The 18,479-nt window shown below is 42.8% G+C and overlaps 1 protein-coding gene across 14 annotated transcripts in view; it reads left to right on the top strand.

Moving 5' to 3' along the window:
* The window catches only part of ccser1 (coiled-coil serine-rich protein 1), a 1,096,421-nt gene that overhangs the window by 615,124 nt on the left and 462,818 nt on the right, over window positions 1–18,479 (top strand). For all 14 annotated transcript variants that reach the window (XR_011353899.1, XR_011353900.1, XM_069925708.1 and 11 more), the window contains one exon: window positions 18,009–18,213. Coding sequence is in view for 12 of the 14 variants with exons in the window: in XM_069925708.1 (XP_069781809.1) it covers window positions 18,009–18,213 (205 nt within the window). In the remaining 2 variants the exon portion in view is untranslated. The remainder of the gene's footprint in view (window positions 1–18,008; window positions 18,214–18,479) is intronic.

Raw genomic sequence — 18,479 nt, 5'->3', positions numbered from 1 at the left:
TCAGTTGTTGACTACATAGTTGAATCAAAATACCCCAAAAAACTTCATGGTCATTCTCAGCAGTCTCTTATTGTCTGGTCATGGAATACCTGGCACAGGTATTTCACAGTTTCTTGCTGCCTGCTCCTTGTTTGTCTGGAGGCCTGAGCACTGTGGTGGGCCTGGTGTTGCTGATCTGTTTCCCGCTGCCTTCCCCCTGCCTGCCTGGAGGCTTGAGCACTGAGACGGGTGTATCACTCCTATTCTCTTTCCTGCTGCCTGCTCCTTGTTTGTCTGGAAGCATCAACAGTGAGGCGAGACTGATGTTCCTCTGTTGTCTCTTGGTTTCTCTGTTGTCTAACTCTACGGGCTTGTGAAGAGCTTCTGCCAATGTTGTATTGCTTTTTTTTTTGATCCATATTGGGTACGGCCACTTGTTTTTATTTTACACTGTAACTAATTGAAGTGTCCCTGTTGCAAGTTCAACCTTTTTTAAACTTTTGAACTTTATATGACCTTAAAGGTTAAATTCAATGTGGTCATGACATTCACCGTCAAATGTTACCACAATTAAAGTAAACAATAATGTGCGAGTAAATACTTGTTTAATAAAGTCAGTGCAAGTTGGTTAAAAAAAAACTTCTGAACTTCATATGACCTTAAAGGCCATGACATTCAGCATCAAATGTTACCCCTACTGAACCTCCTTGGACAATTCTAGATTGCTCCATACTGATTTGCATGGAGAACAGAGAAACAAACAGTCATACATGCACAAATATATATTAAATTATTGTACTATCAGTTGTATGAGTTGACTTGCCTGGAAAGCTCAGAAACAAAGCTTTTTACTGTATCTCAGAACATGTGACAATAGAAACAAGTCAATTCATTTCAGCAATAGAGCTATTGGATTTCTTTGTCAAAGGGATCAGATTCTAGAACTTGAAATCTACAGTGGAGTTGAGGCATATTAGAAAAAAAACATTTATTGAGTCAATGAGGGATTTGTGGTGCTTTTCATGTCTCAACGTGGAACCTTAGCAACCAATATAGACATGAGCCTGGAAGCTTCATTCATTTATCCTCTGTATCTTGAATTTGGTATAGACAGCATATGATTCCAATTGAATGTTAATACCATTAAAAATTGGGTTAATGGCAATTTGCTATTTTGCAGGTGAAATGGCCGAGAAGCTGGATCTACAAAGTAATAATGTGTTTACGCTCTTGTTAGTTTAATGGGAAAATGAAATAAGATTATCCAGCCGCTATAAGGTCTATTTCATGGATTCATTAAACTCGCAGGACCCTGTGGCTGAGGAGAATTATAAGTGCTTCCCACAGCTAAATGGTTTCTTTGCTCTTTACTATTTTAATATTATTCTGTTGGGTCTATTGGCTTCAATTATTGTTGATCTCACTGAATGATTAATCCTCAGTCTCCCCATTTGTTTGATGTTCAACAGCTAAATGAAGTATTTTACATTGCAAGGTAATATTGCAAAGTGTCTAGTATAATTCTAGCATCAAGAAACTGCTTGTTTAAACCACAGCAGTTTAACCTCATTAAAATGTACCTCAAATCTATCCATTGGATTGTTGGGAAAATGTTTAATTTCAGGTCAGAAAAAAACCCCAGCATGTAGATCAAGTTCTTGGGCATGTGATTAAGAAGTGGAGGTGCATAGAACTCTTTTCAGTCTTTATGAAGCCATACAGTTACAGTAGTTCATTTTACACAAAATTGCTGGAGGAACACAGTCAGTTTCACAGCATGCATAGAAGGTAAATATATATCACTGATGTTCTAGGCTCAGGTTCAAAATGTTAGTAATATATCTTTACCTGCTTGACCTGCTGAGTTCCTCCACTATTTTTGTGTTTGTTTTACAACAATCTCTGTGTCTGCAGACTTTTGTGTTTTACTCAGTTAGTTATTTTTGTCATGTTTTACTTGTTTCTACTTATGAATTAGGGCAAATGCAGGCCTCTCAGCCTTTCAAGCCACTGTTTTACAGCAAGGAAATAGGCCCTTCAGCCCAATCTGTCCCTATTGACCAAGCTAGACCCTGTCTTTTGCCCATATCCCCTCTACATCTTTCCTATCCATGCACTTGTCTATATGTCTTTTCAACAATACAATATTTTCCCTGCTGGCTTGTTCTAGATACACACCACCCTCTTGTGTGAAAAATGTACCCCTCAGGTGCCTTTCACATTTTTGCCTCTCACTTTGCATTAATACTCTCCAGTTTTAGATCCCCCTGCCCCAGGGAAAGAAAAAAATATCTTAATTTGAATGGAAGGCTTCTTTTTTATTCCACAGGATAATGGGAATTTGGTTTAAATTCAGAGTTCAGAATTCCCATCTAACCTTTCACTTATCTGAATATCAAGAATCCAATTTATTTCCCTTTAAAATATAGGCAAAGACTATTCAAAGCAAAATAGAGCACCTCCAGTGCTCCAACAGCCTCTTCAGTCTTACAGACTCCTTTTCAAACCCTCCAATACAATTAGGAAGCTTTCAGTGCCCAAGGCCCTTTGGGAACCCTTCTTCCTCTCAGCCCCCTCTTGAATCCCAGTTCCTGTACCTGATTCACATTAGTCAGCCTCCAGCAGACTGCAGCTAGTGAGGGTGCTTTGTTTGCAAGTTGCCAACAGCCCGCAGCCTGTGTGGGTCATTCGAGCACATCGTCAACAACCCACAGCCTGTATGGGTCCATCAGTAGCTGAGCCCCCTCAATGGTCCACTGCTGTTGTCACCTTTCCTGTTGGTTCATCTCTCAGGCTTCTTCTTCCCAATAGGGGATGTTCTGTTTCTGCTACCCTGTGCCAGTCTCCTTCTCCTCTGGAGTCTGAGAAGGTTTTTAATTGGTACTATCATGTTTGCTTCCACAGCTATCCCTGGCAGCTCGTACAAGGTAATGACCATTCTTTTGTGTAAATAAAAAAAACCTGCCCCACACATCTCCTTTAAACCTTTCTCCCTCACTTTAAATACATGTCTTAGATGAATCCCCTCCAAACTTTTCCCCTTTGCATCTAGATCTGCAGACACAAAAGCAGACAGCAGATGGCAGTCCAACACTGATGACCACTTGCAAACCGAAGTATTGGATGTCTTTCCAGCTGCTGATGTTTGCCGGTGATTTTCACCACAGCAGATGTTGCTGGGTTGTTATGATGTGTTTTGGACAAGAACAGTGGGGTGAGGTGCTGAGGCTTCTCCAGTGTACTGAGAGCTGCTTGCCTGCTCCCTGAGTAAAATACATAAAGGTCATACAGCATCCCAGAGTATCTCTCGTGCCGCAGTGATTTGTGAACATGTGTGGGTTTCAGGAACAGAAACCAGTACAACTTTCAAAATAGTTCAGCAAACCTTTTTTGAAATATAACACTTTCCAGAGGTACTGTAGGAGAAACAATAGAACTTCTTACTGGTTTGTTGGTCAGGTTCCAGCAATTTCTTGCCCATCCCTGAACACAGTTCAATTAATCTTGAGCACTTACCTAGCAATTTCAAGGGGCATTTACGAGAGTCAGTCCAATAACTAATCATAGGTATTACCTGATTCAGACCAGATAAGGGAGATAGAATCCCTTCCTGGAAAGATGTTAGTGAATTGGCTGGGTTCCAACAATCCAATAGCAATGTGGCTATCATTACCAAATCACTCTTTTTGCAATTCCAAATTGTTAGTTTTGAATTCAGAATTCAGAATTCCCATCTAACCTCTCACTTATCTGAATATCAAGAATCCAATTTATTTCCCTTTAAAATATAGGCAAAGACTATTCAAAGCAAAATAGAGCACCTCCAGTGCTCCAACAGCCTCTTCAGTCTTACAGACTCCTTTTCAAACCCTCCAATACAATTAGGAAGCTTTCAGTGCCCAAGGCCCTTTGGGAACCCTTCTTCCTCTCAGCCCCCTCTTGAATCCCAGTTCCTGTACCTGATTCACATTAGTCAGCCTCCAGCAGACTGCAGCTAGTGAGGGTGCTTTGTTTCTTCTGCAGACTTTTGGGATTTGAACTCCTGATTACCTGTCTAGTAGCTTCATCACTGCATCACCCCCACACCCAATGTTGTAATCCATGAAAACTTGCAGTAAGTCATTGTGCCATTGAGGAAGGTCCACAAAGCTGGGGGTTGCAAATCAATCCAAGATGAGTTGGAGAAGGTGTGATCTGAGGTTGTTAGGTAAGGACTACTTTTTATCACAACTTCATGCAGTGTGAAGAAAAAACAGGAAATACACAAATTCTTGATGAAGGGTTCCGACCCAAATCATCTACCATTATTTTCCTCCAACTGATGCTGCTTGACCCATTGAGTTCCTACAGTAGATTGGTCCTTGCTCCAGATTCTAGCATCTGCAGACTCTCATCTGCTTACAATTACTGCATCTAGTGAGAGGGCATGAATGGGGGTGGTTCCGAGTAGGAGGTTTTCCCCAATATACTGACCACTTCTTTATATTACCTTCGCTCTCAGAATAAAGCTGTAACATCCCAGTTGGATTTGTTGAGGCTGGATATTAAAAAAAAGTACATTTTCTGAGTAGTTTCAGACTTTATGGCTGTGGTTAGGTTGGGTTTAAGTGTTACAAGCCACCAGGAAAATTGTTTTCACCTGCAATTTCCCTAAGCAAATGTAGTACATGAGAAGCTAAACACAGGGACAATGAGGACACTTGCTGTGTAATTTTGTTTGCTCCAACACAAGAAGGATGTGGAGGCTTTGGAAATGATTCAGAAGAGACTTATTAGGATGTTGCATGGCTTGGAGGGTGTAAGTTATGGGAAGAGGTTTGGCAAACTTGGGTTTGTTTTCTCCAAAGCGTTGGAAGCTAAAGGATGACCTGATAGAAGTTTATCAAACCATGAGAGGCATTAAATGAGGTGGAAAGTCAGAATTTTTCCCTTGGCAAAGTGTCACACTCTTGAGGACAGATGTTTAATGTGAGGAAGGAGAAGGTGGAATTTAAGAGAAATGCGTGGATCTTTTTTTAATAGACAGTGGTAGGTGTCCAGAACAGGCTGACAGCAGGTACTACAGTACCATTTCAGATGCTTCTAAATAGACACATGAATTTGAACGAGATGGCAGGATATCTATCAAGTACAAACAACAGAATTTTAGTTTCATTTTGACATCATATTCGGCATACACATTGTCAGAAGGGCCTGTACCTGTGCTGGATTTTTTACAACCCATGTTCTAAATAAAGTAAATATGTTTGGGGTGGCACAGTCAGCACAGTGGTCAGTGCAACGTTATTACAGCACCAGTGATCTGAGTTCATGTCAGTGCTGTCTGCAAGGAGTGTGTATGTTGTCCCGTGTCTATGTGGGTTTTGTCTGAGTTTCCTCCGTTTCCTTCCACCCTCCAAATATGTACATGGATTATAGGTTAATTGGTGTTTTTGCAAGGCATGGGCTTGTGGGCTGGAAGGGCTTGTTACCGTGCTGTATGTTTGAATTTAAATTTAAAAGGGGAATAAATAAGCTGTTATGTAAGCATTGATAATGTTTGACTTGAAAATGTTTTGTAAGCTTCTTGAAATAAGTGCTCTTCAAAATTCTCTATGCTGGAGGGCTGAGGCATAGATTTGTTCAAAACTGAGAGTAATACATTTTTGTGATTCTAAATAGAAATCCTGGGATACAGTGACAATGCAGGAAATGTTTGTAGAAGATTAGAGTCCTCATTGAAGGGCCCACTTTGTAAAATTTCGTCCATTCCTTAATGATGGGCTCAAGCCCAAAATGTTGGTTATGTATCTTGATCTTTGTTACATAAAGTTTGACCTGCTGAGGTTCTCTAGCATTATGTTTTTACTAGTAAAATTTATGTTGCCTTCGCTACATATCAAATGGTTTCTCTCTGCAATACCGCACTCCTGCATTGCATTTTACTTTCATGGGATCTCTGTCTGGACTGTTCACCAAGCAAACTTTCTGAACTTTGGTACATGTGACATTGAACTTGAAAGATCAGCTGTGACCTTGTTTGCTGCTAGAGCACATCCAAAGCGCTGAATGACCAGCTGTTTTTTATTGTGCCTTTCTCATATCTCCAAGGGTGATCTCTCCCTCTGCTGCATGGTGGTCCTTCCTGAAGGCCACTGCCTGATTGATGGGAACTTTACATGACAATGCATCCCACGACTGTTTCTGTTCACTGAACATGTGCGATGGAATTAATTGATTGACGTGGCTGGACAAAGATCTAGTCTCACGCAGAATACTGAGAGATGCTGAATAGAGTTTACCAATGTGTTTTGAATTCCAGCAATAAAGCATTTCTCCAATTTATCAACCATTGGCTTGGTGCTGTGAGCTTTGGTAGCGACCCTGTACTTTATAAGTATGGCCTCAAAAGCTTCAAATGTAACAGATTTCATTCAATAGGTACTTCAGCAGCTGTGATCCTTTTGATGAAACAATACCTGCATTATCCACAGAGGCTGCCTGACCTACTGGGTATTTCACTTTCTATTCCTACATTATCCCACCATTCTTTCTGCAACCCCACCCCTTCCATTGCATTAAACTGACTGATAAATGTAAGGTTCTTTGACACCATAGATCAGTGATTCGCCACCTTTTTCTTTCCACTCACGTACCACTTAAAGTAATCCCTATGCCATAGGTGCTCTGATTAGTAAGGGATTGCTTAAGGTGGTATGTGAGTGGAAAGAAAATGTTTGAAAACCACTTTTTAAATTGTACCTAATTGACTCATTATGTGCATGGTTTCCTAACTCCAAAGGAAATGGACCTAGAATGGTGGTTCTCAACTTACCCTTCCCACAATTCCTTACTAATCACAGAGGACCTATGGCATAGGGATTACTTAAAGTGGTATGTGAGTGGAAAGAAAAAGGTTGAGAACCACTGCAATAGATCAATTTTCGTACCTCAGGATCCACCTCAAGGGACATTTTCTACGATGCATTTGTAAAAATTGGTCATGGATACTGGAGATGTGACAAATTTCCTTCAGCTTCTGAGGAAGTAAAATAATTTGTGTATTTTCCTAGTTGGAGCATTGACATAATTGGTCCAGAAGAGATTGGTGGTGATATTTACTTGAAAGAACTTGCAGCTTTCAACCATCTCCACCCCATGTCAATCTTCAGACTCAAGTGATTGCTGAAAAAGAACAGAGAAGTTGGCTCGGCAGTGAACAATGTATCAATCGGAGATTAAAATCTCTGAGATTTGGGTTAACCAAATGGATTGTCATATGCATTAGAAAAAGCAATTCCATATAAGACAGTGATAAACTACACTGAAAGTCTCATGCTCCATTCTCACACTCACAGCGATGCCCATCAAACAAACATTGTTAAAAGAAGTAAAACACAAAACTCTGCAGAACCATGGTTGTCGTAAAAACACAATGCTGGAGAAACTTAGCTGATCAAACAGTGTACTTTTTCTAGCAAAGATAAAGAGGAATACCCAATGTTTCAGTCTTGAAATGTTGGTTAAGTATTTTTATCTTTGACACTCTTATTCATGCTCTCACTCAGTCTCACTCTCTTTCACTCACTCAACACTTTTCTCAAACTTAAAAAGTTTGCCAGGTGAGTAAAAATCCATGATTAGCTACATCCTAGTCAAGCAGTCTGACCAGAAGCCAATAGACTGTGGGCAACTGTGGGTCCCATGTCTATGTCCCTCATCTGGCCCCTCTCAAAGTACATCTCTACAGTGAAACATTATCTCCAAACATTTCCACACAATCTTAATAATCCCAACCTTACAACGTTCTCTCTTGAATCTTGAAATGTGTTAACTCTGTTCTTGATTCATTATACATGCAGTTTCCAATGATCGATCAGCATGGTAGTAAAGATTTAGACCAACATTCACAGAGTATGCAGCCACAGTATTTTTGGCTCAACTTTGCTGGACTGTTAACTTTCCCGGCAGAACTGCAACAGTTTAAAATGGACTGAGTCCAAGGCATTTGAATTTGCAGATGTTTTCCAGATAGAGTTGGCAATCCATTGAGACACATTTTGTCCAAATTGTCTGAATGATTCAGTTTCAGCTTTTGTATTTTAGCCAATAAAGTTCCAGCAATGAATGATGCCCTGATTAGTGTTATGTTTTTGTAGTCTAGAAATTGGAAGAGAAGGACAAAGTGTAGATGCATGGTAAAATTCCTGTGGAAGCTGATTGGGAATCATGACCTGATGTGTGCCCATACTGTCTGATGTTTTCCTTCTGGACTTCCTGTGGGTAAGATATGCAAGCACACAGGGGGCATCCACACATATGCAGAGATACCCCATGCACATCAAGCTTGGAATCCCTTCTTTGACTCCCCAGTGGCATGGTGGGAAGCAACCAAGGAGAACATCACGAGGTTCTTTAACCTCAAAGGTACTCAGAGGGCAAAAAAGATAGACGAGGAACTGAGCCAACTCAACACTGACTTGGAGCAACTCCTCCTTCTGCAGTCAAGAGGGTTGAATGCGAGGGAGGAACTTTGAGTGGAGAAGTGCCAGTAAGCCTTGCAGTTCATCTCAGAGTCCTCCAAGATCATCTTCTGATCCTGAGTCCACACAGTGGAGCAGGATGAGATGTGCTCACATTTCTTCTTCCAAAAGAGGGAGCTCTATGATCCACAGACTTGAGGAAGAGGACAGCTCAGTCATATCCTTGCAGTCAGGCATTCAGATGATCTGTAGATCCTTTTATGCTAAACAGTGCAACATGAAGGCTACAGACAGAATGTTGTAGCAAGTGGAAATGTCTGGACCAGTCGGGAGAGCTGATGGACTCCATCCATTTCTTTGGTTTGAGTAAGACTTCCAGAAGCAATGGCCTGCCAACTGAGTTGTACATGGGTCTGTGTCACTGGGGTGGGCCCAGACCTGCCAGAAGTTTACAAAGCTATGTTCCTTGCAGGAAGCATGTCAGACTCCATGAGGAAGGGCATCATCATCCTCATCTTCAAACAGAAGGGGGAGAAGGACAATATCAGGAATTGGAGACCCATATCATTGCTAAACGTTGACCACAAAATCCTGTCCAAGGCCATCACCACCTGAGTCAAGCCTGCCCTTGGATCTGCACAGTTCTGGGCAGGAAAATCTCTGATAGCCTTGCACTGCTTAGGGATGCCATCACCTACATGCAGGGCAGTGGGCTGGACACCTAGTTGGTCAGTTTAAAACAGGAGAAAGATCTTCGACCAGATATCACACACACTCAAGATAGATGTACTCTCCAAAATGGGCTTTGGTGGGGGGGGGGTTGTCTGGAATTGGACTAAACTGCTCTACTAGACGTCCGTAGTACAGCCCAGATCAATGGGTGGAAAACAGATAGCTTCCCCATCACATCTGGAGTTAGGAAAGGCTGCCTGCTGTCTCCAGTCTTTTTTAGTGTGCTTCATAGAGTCCTTTGCCAAATCCATTAGAAACAAGTAGTGGAGACACTCAGGTCAAAGCCTCCCTGTACATGGACAACATCGCCACCTTCTGTTTGGACACACTATTGGTCTGCTGACTGATCAGCATATGTAGGCATTTTGAGTCCATATTAGGTGCCAGGGTAGACTGCAAGAAGAGCGAAGCTCTGCTCTTTGGTAACTGGTCCGACAAGTCCATCATCCCCTTCACAGTCAGATCTGACTATCTGAAGGTGTTAGGGACCTAGTTTGGAGGGGCTGAGGCATACATCAAGAATTGGTCGGAGCAGATTGCAAAGTTTCACCAAAAATCGGGTCTTTGGGCATGGCAATCCCTGTCATTAACAGAGAAAAACCTGGTCATCGGATGCAAGGCGATCTTGGTACTGCTGTCTGTAGCGCAGGTGTGGCCTATTCACCAGAGCAATTTTCCGATTCATATAGGGGTTCAAATGGATAGGGTCCAAAGGAGCATCCAACATGGTGCTCATCCTTATGACCACTTTAATGTGTGACTTCATCAGGCTGTGCACGGAGCCAAAGTAAGAGGGCACCAAGTGCCACTGTGTATTGAGGTTTTACCTGTCCCAGGTATTACAAAGGATAGGCCTGGCCCCATTGCCATGCAATGTCCCAGTCAGCTGGACTTTGCCACACCAATACCTCCAAAGCAACACCTTCGACCACAAGACCATCAGGCTGTGGTCAGCCTAGAACATCTTAGAGAAACGAAGAGATGAGCCCTGGATGGACCTGGTGGGATGGTTCCCTGAGCAAACCATCCAGGTCATCTGGCAGAATGCCTCATCTTTAGGGCTCACAAACAAGCACTAGAACTTGGCCTGGCTGTCAGTGAGAGGAGCCCTCCCAATCAGATCCTTCCTATACAACTGGAACATCACACACCACACATCTTGTCCTAGAGATGAATGCAGTGGAGTGGAGATGGTTGTCCACCCTTTGCTGAATGCAGATTCACTAAGAGTTTGTGGAGAAGAAAGCATGGGTCCTTGTCATGGTTCTTCCCTGGCAGCTGCAAGACAGAGGACTTTCTGATCGATGGGCTGTTACCAGGGACGCACTCTGCCATCCAGAACAGCTGGAAGACCATCAACTTGATAAAAGACACACTTTGGTCTGAACAAAACCTGTTGGTCTTTCAGCATATTGAGATGTTGGTCTAGGAATGCTGCTGACTGGCACATTTCAGACTGCAGGAGTACGTGCTGAGGGATGCACTGAGGCTTGGTGGAGCTAAGCGAGAGCACTGTGGGGAAGGACCACAGTTTAGAGTCCTCCCATTACCGGGCATTGAGGGGCTGACACTAAGGGGAAAGTTCCTCAACTAACAGAGTGGGGAGAAACAATAAGGTGCCACAGCGGTGGTAATGGTGTATTGAGAGAACAAATGGAACAATGTTCATTTATGAGAATGTATAGATATTGTAGTGATAGAGTGCTACTATCAGGAGGAGTCAGAGATGGAGTATGTAGCATATGGGGAATTTTGCATCTTGTGAATGCTGTTGCAATTTGGGTAGATTCAAGATGGATGCCTCCAGTGAAGTCTGGCATGTGTATGTTCTGTCCTTAGAGCTGTTTTTTTTTAGTTAATAAATCTAGTTGTTTTAAAAAGAACTCAAGTTTCTTTATTATAATAAAAGAAATATCACCTGGTACCAGGAGTAGAAGAAACAGCCAAGAGTGGAAGAAACAACCAAGTTTTGCATTGCACAGGAGTGCAAGAAAAAACCCCACAGTGTGCATAGTGAATAACAGTCAATATCAGCAGTAAAAATATAGAGAGCTTAAAAACTCATAAAGCTACAAAATGGACTGGAAATGTTGACTATGAATGGAGGTTGTTTAAATAAAGGTTTAAACTGCCCCAAGGTAGGTTCCAATTCCATTAAAAGAAAAGATCAAACAGGAACGTGGCAGAATGATGGCCCTAAGGGTCATAAAGAAAGTGGAAGAGCTCACATAATGGGTGAATTCAATGGTGTGTGTCAAAAAGAATGGTGACCTACGCATGTGCATAGATACAAAATACTTGAATGCCAATATAAAAGGGAACATTATCATTTTCCAACCAGGGATGAAATTACAAGTGAGATGGCCGGTGCAATTTCACTGAATTGGATGCATCCCAGGGCCTCTGGCAAATAAAAATGCATGACAAGAATAAGGTAAAAGCAATTCTCGAGGTGCCCAGACCCACTGTTAAAAAAGGACATATTGAGAGTGCTGGGAATGATCAATTTCATTGGTAAATTCATTCCAAACTTGTCTTCAAAAACAATGTACCTAAGGAAGTTGTGACAGGACAAATGTGAATTCAAGTGGATGGCCAACTATAAGGAAGAATGGGGATGACTGAAGACTATTCTAACAACAGAACCAGTACTTTTGACATTCTTTAACGCATACAGAAAGATGAGAATATCCACAGATGCTTCAAACAATGGAAGGCTATAGGAGAAGATTGGAGCCCAGTAGCATACTCACCAAGGATGATGACCATATCTGAATGTTGATAAGCACAGATCGAGAAATTGTGTCTAGGTCTGATCTATGGACTTGAGAAATTCTACAGTTATGTATATGGTCTACTAATATTCATGGCAGACACAGACCATGTCATTAATAGCAATAATCAAGAAAAATCTCTGTGAAATATTGCTGAGAATCCAAGACTGATGGACTGATGACTTTGAATTGGAAACTTATTGAGTTAGCTGATGTGTTATCCAGAGCAATGATGCAGAGTGAAGCACACAATAAGAGTTCCACAGAGGCAGATGTGAATCTCCACATTAATCTGATCATTGCATCCTTTGCATTCACAGTCGAACAGCAAAGCAGAGAAAGGAGTTCACATAGTTAAACAGTCACTCAAGAAAGCACAAGACAGTGGCTCAGATCCATATGTAGCTCTATGGAGTTACAGAGCTTCACCACTTGAACGTGGCATGTCACCCATGAAGCTCTTGATGAGACCACACTTCCCTACCCTGCAGACCCAAACAAGAACTGAGATGTATAAAAGAAAATAAAGCATCTGCAAGGCAGACAAAAGGCAAACTATGACCAGTCAGCAAAAAGGTTGGGGCCACTGGCATAACATATCTGACATGAAATCCAAGTAGATTGCAGCTAAATAGAAAGGGACATAGTTCTATAGAAGGTCATCAAGAATCTGAATGAAGAATAACCTAGAAGTGAATGTCAGCCATACTACAACATCAGAGTGACAAAACTCAATGGACTTTTACTTAGAAAGAGCAGAATTGTCATTCCTCAATCACTGAGTCAAAAGATACTGAAAATAGTGCATGAGGGGCACCTTGGAATTGGAAAATGCAAGAGGAAGGTCGGAACTGCTGTTTATTGGCCAGGGATAAATGCTGACATTGACAGGATGGCTTCAAGCTGTTAAACCTGTTCGAAACATCACACAAAACAGGCAAAGGAACCCATGATCATAATTTACTTACCAGCAGAACCATGGCAGAAAGTAGGGACTGATCTGTTCCACATGGATGGATTGCGCTGCTTATTAACATGTCTACTGCTTGTGTGACCAAATGTATGAAATTGATCTTTGAAAAACACAAAATTCCTCAAATTGTCTACAGTGACAATCGACCATGCTACAGTTATGGAGAATTCCATAACTTTTGCAGAAGAGTATGATTTCCGACATCTGATTTCAAATCCTCTGCATCCACAGTCAAACAGCAAAGCAGAGAAAGGAGTTCACATAGCTAAACAGTCAGTCAAGAAAGCACAAGACAGTGGTTCAGATCCATATGTAGCTCTATGAAGTTACAGAGCTTCACCACTTGAACATGGCATGTCACCCATGGAGCTTTTGATGAGATGTAGACTAAGCACCTCTCCAAGAAAAGTGCAGAGAACAAAACAAAGGACTCTACATCACCTTTGTTGACCTCACCAAAGCCTTCGACACCGTGAGCAGGAAAGGGCTTTGGCAAATACTAGAGCGCATCGGATGTCCCCCAAAGTTCCTCAACATGATTATCCAACTGCACGAAAACCAACAAGGTCGGGTCAGATACAGCAATGAGCTCTCTGAACCCTTCTCCATTAACAATGGCGTGAAGCAAGGCTTTGTTCTCGCACCAACCCTCTTTTCAATCTTCTTCAGCATGATGCTGAACCAAGCCATGAAAGACCCCAACAATGAAGACGCAGTTTACATCCGGTACCGCACGGATGGCAGTCTCTTCAATCTGAGGCGCCGGCAAGCTCACACCAAGACACAAGAGAAACTTGTCCGTGAACTACTCTTTGCAGATGATGCCGCTTTAGTTGCCCATTCAGAGCCAGCTCTTCAGCGCTTGACGTCCTGCTTTGCGGAAACTGCCAAAATGTTTGGCCTGGAAGTCAGCCTGAAGAAAACTGAGGTCCTCCATCAGCCAGCTCCCCACCATGACTACCAGCCCCCCCACATCTCCATCGGGCACACAAAACTCAAAACGGTCAACCAGTTTACCTATCTCGGCTGCACCATTTCATCAGATGCAAGGATCGACAATGAGATAGACAACAGACTCGCCAAGGCAAATAGCGCCTTTGGAAGACTACACAAAAGAGTCTGGAAAAACAACCAACTGAAAAACCTCACAAAGATAAGCGTATACAGAGCCGTTGTCATACCCACACTCCTGTTCGGCTCCGAATCATGGGTCCACTACCGGCACCACCTACGGCTCCTAGAACGCTTCCACCAGCGTTGTCTCCGCTCCATCCTCAACATCCATTGGAGCGCTCACACCCCTAACGTCGAGGTACTCGAGATGGCAGAGGTCGACAGCATCGAGTCCACGCTGCTGAAGATCCAGCTGCGCTGGATGGGTCACGTCTCCAGAATGGAGGACCATCGCCTTCCCAAGATCGTATTATATGGCGAGCTCTCCACTGGCCACCGTGACAGAGGTGCACCAAAGAAAAGGTACAAGGACTGCCTAAAGAAATCTCTTGGTGCCTGCCACATTGACCACCGCCAGTGGGCTGATAACGCCTCAAACCGTGCATCTTGGCGCCTCACAGTTTGGCGGGCAGCAGCCTCCTTTGAAGAAGACCGCAGAGCCCACCTCACTGACAAAAGGCAAAGGAGGAAAAACCCAACACCCAACCCCAACCAACCAATTTTCCCTTGCAACCGCTGCAATCGTGTCTGCCTGTCCCGCATCGGACTGGTCAGCCACAAACGAGCCTGCAGCTGACGTGGACTTTTTACCCCCTCCATAAATCTTCGTCCGCGAAGCCAAGCCAAAGAAAAAAGACTAAGCACCACACTTCCTTACCCTGCAGACCCAAACAAGAACTGAGATGAATAAAAGAAAATAAAGTATCTGCAAGGCAGACAAAAGGCAAACTTTGACCAGTCAGCAAGAAGGTTGGTGCCACTGGCACAACAGGACACAGTGAGACTGAGAGATTCCAACACTTGGGACAAAAAAGGCTACTGTTCTGGGAGAAGTAAATCCAAAATCCTACACTGTCAGAACAGAGGAGGATCAAATACTGAGGAGGAATCGAAGGAACCTGCTGAAAATGCCAGAGATACTGCAGGAACAGATAAATATAGAGGATTCTGCCTGCACAGAAACAGAGGAAACATCACCCATGCTAGACAGTAGTGGATCAGCAGTCCCGACGCAAGCACCTTCGTTAAGATGGTCCCCAAGAGTTGTCGAAGCACCTGACAGGCTGAACCTATAAAAGAAAAAGAACTACCCAAGAAGGTAAAGGCCTTTCAGTCATTTGCTCTGCCAAATACAGTCAAGAACCTACAAGAATTTGCCAATATGATTAATTTTTACCACCTATTCATACTAGCAGCAGTTCACATCATGAGGTCATTATTCTCCCTCATCTCCAGACATAAAACAGGCATTATGTGGATGAATGAGGTAGCTAAGGCTTTCCATTCTGCTAAGGACTGTCTGCCCAATGCAACACTACTGGTGCACCTTAGGCTTGACACCCCAACAGCCCTCATAATGGGTGCCTCTGATACAGCTGTCAGGGGAGTGCTTGAACAGCTGGTGTATGGACAATGGCAGCCACTAGCCTTATTTAGCATGTATCTCCAGCCACCAGAACTGAAATACAGTGCTTACGACCACAAACTGTTGGCTCTGTACCTGGCAGTGAGGCATTTTCCATATTTCCTAGTGGGCAGGAAATTCCAGATCTTCACTGGCCATAAACCACTTATCTTTGCTTTCAGCAAAGTTTCAGATGCATGTTCAGGCAAGCAACAGAGACACCTTTCTTGTATTTCAGAATTATCCACCAACATTAGTCACATTGCAGGAAAATACAATGTGGTGACTGACGTATTGTCCCGACCTGCCATTTCCACCATACATGCCCGCTATAGGCATCGACCACATGGTCCTTGCAAAAACAAGACGAGTGGATCTCGACATCCCTGTTTATCGAACTGCAGTAACCGGCCTGCTGCTGGAGGACATCCCAATCGGCCCAGGTGAAATGAATCTTTTGTGTGACACAAAAGCCATGCCTGATTATCCCAGCCAAATGGAAAAGACAAATTTTCGACATGGTCCACAAACTGGCACACCCCTCCATTAGGACCACTGTCATAATGGTAGCTGACCGATTAATCTGGCATAGCCTCCAAAAAGAGGTCAGCCAGTGGGCAAAGACTTGCACACAATGTCCAGCTGCTAAGGTCCAGACACGTGTCAAGGATCTCCAGACTTTCGAACCATCACAGTGAAAGTTCAGCCACATACACGTGGACATTGTTTGCCCACTATCAGTGTCACAGGGTGTTCAATATCTGCTCATTATTGTAGACCTGTAACCTGAGGTATCCACCGAGACATGTTCTAGGGCCCTGCTAAACAACTGGATGGCACACTTTGTGGTCCCAGAACATCTCACCTCAGATAGAGGGGCCCAATTTACCTCCAATCTATGGGCAGCCTTGGCCAATGCCCTGGGAACCCAACTCAACCAGATAACGGCGCATCACCGGCAAGTCAACTGCACTCCTTGTTGTGTGTGTCTTATTTCTTGAGCTATAACCTGGAGACACGCCACTTAAACATCTCAAGGAAAAGGGGATGCAATGATAGAGTGCTACCAGCATGAGGAGTCAGAGATGGAGTGTGTAGCATCTGGGGAACGTTACATCTTAGGAATGCTGTTGCATCTTGGGTAGATTCAAGATGGATGCCTTCACTGAGGTCTGGCATGTGTATGTTCTGTCCTCAGTGCTGTTTTCTTAGTTAATAAATCTAGTTGTTTTAAAAGGAACTGAAGTTTATTTATTGTAATAAAAGAAACATCACAGATATGACTGAATATATAGGTGTAAAAATACATTAACTGGTTTCCTTTTTGTAACTAATTTATTGTGAATAAAGTATATTTTTGGTTTATAAGAATGTGATCCATGGATGGGAGGGAAGTGTAGCTCACCTGGAAGCAGGTTTTTCAGAAGGACTGCTTCAATGTAATTTAAGTTCTAACCTCCAATGCTAGCCACATGAGCTGGCATATCCTTAAGGGTTTCCACAAGTACCCTGGCTTCCTCCCATCAATGACTTTTTTTGGCATATTAGTTGGCTGTTGTAAATTACCCACTCTTTAAGCAGCTGGTTCTGTTAATTGGCATGTGAGAGAGAAAAAGTTACTGGGAAAGGAATGGGATGAGAACTGGAATAATCTTGATTTAACCTTACAAATTGGAGTTTTGTGTGTAGTTTTGCTCAGCCAGCTGCAGAAAGGACGTCATTAAGCTGAAAGGAGTGGAAACAAGATTTATGATAACTTTATAAGGACTGGCATGTTGGTTATAAGGAGAGACTAGATGGGCTGGGACTTTTCTTCCTGGAGGATAGAAGACGAAGGGAAACCTAATGGATGTTTATACAACCATTCAAGGTATTGACAAGATAGATGATCAGTCTTTTTTCCCAGGGGAGATGAAACTAAAAATAGGGGGCATAGATTTAAGGTGAGAGGGCAGCATTTAAAAAGTACCTGAAGGTACATCATTCTTGACGAAGGGCCCTGGCCTGAAACTTTGGTAACCTTTTACTTCCTATGGATGCTGAATAACCTGCTGAGATACGCCAGTACGTTTGTGTATTGCATATGGGAATAACTTATGTTGACAATTTGGTTCATACCTTGTTGAAGGGCTCAAATCTGAAGTATCCTTTATCTATTTTTACCCGTTGCTACATAAAGGACACTGTTTGACCTGCTGAGCTTCTCCAGCATTTTGTGTTTTTATTTCAACCACGGTGTCTACAGATTTTTGTGATTTACCTCTGACAATTTGGTTGGTATGCACAAGATGGGCCAAATGGCCTGTTTCCAAACTGTAAAACCTGATGATTCTACGATCCACTAATGAGCTGAATTGTCACCTATGTCATAAGGAAATATGCGGAATTATATTCTCAGTGCACTTTAACTGTCTACATGTGTTCATTAGTCAAAATGGCCTTGTTCTCTGGTATTCTAAAACTTTTGACTATGAATGTGATATAATTCCCTCACCTTTTCTCGTCCTTAGGTCTCTGTATACAAAGGAAGGTGAATATGGGGAGATTCGAACTGCTCGAAATAGCTATTGGCCTGGTGGAACATCTTCAGACTGTTCCCTGCTGAGGGAGGAAGACAACATTGGTGGCTTTGACCCCTTGTCCTTACGGTTGATGATGCAAGATTGCACAGCAGTGAAGACAATGCTTCTGAAGCTGAAGAAGATTCTTCAGGAGGTAATCATTGAATTCTTCCCATTGGTTTATGAGGCAGGTTAGTTAGAATCATACTTGGAGAGCATGAAGGAAATTGCCCAAATCAATTTCTATCTCATTCTTTGATTTCCTTAGGGCAGTGAGAGGCAATTTAGACCTGTGAATCTGGGTTGGAAAACAGAACATTGCACCTCATCCTGTTCTCCCATTTACATCCCTGTGAGACACTTTCTTTCGTGTGTCCAGCACCTTATCCCTGATGGCCATCCAACCCTAATGCCAGAGTT

This window comes from Narcine bancroftii, chromosome 3 (assembly GCF_036971445.1).
Source record: "Narcine bancroftii isolate sNarBan1 chromosome 3, sNarBan1.hap1, whole genome shotgun sequence".
In the NCBI taxonomy this organism is placed as follows: Eukaryota; Metazoa; Chordata; class Chondrichthyes; order Torpediniformes; family Narcinidae; genus Narcine; species Narcine bancroftii.
Note: the sequence above shows the minus strand (reverse complement) of the source record. Positions and strands in the feature narration are given on the sequence as shown.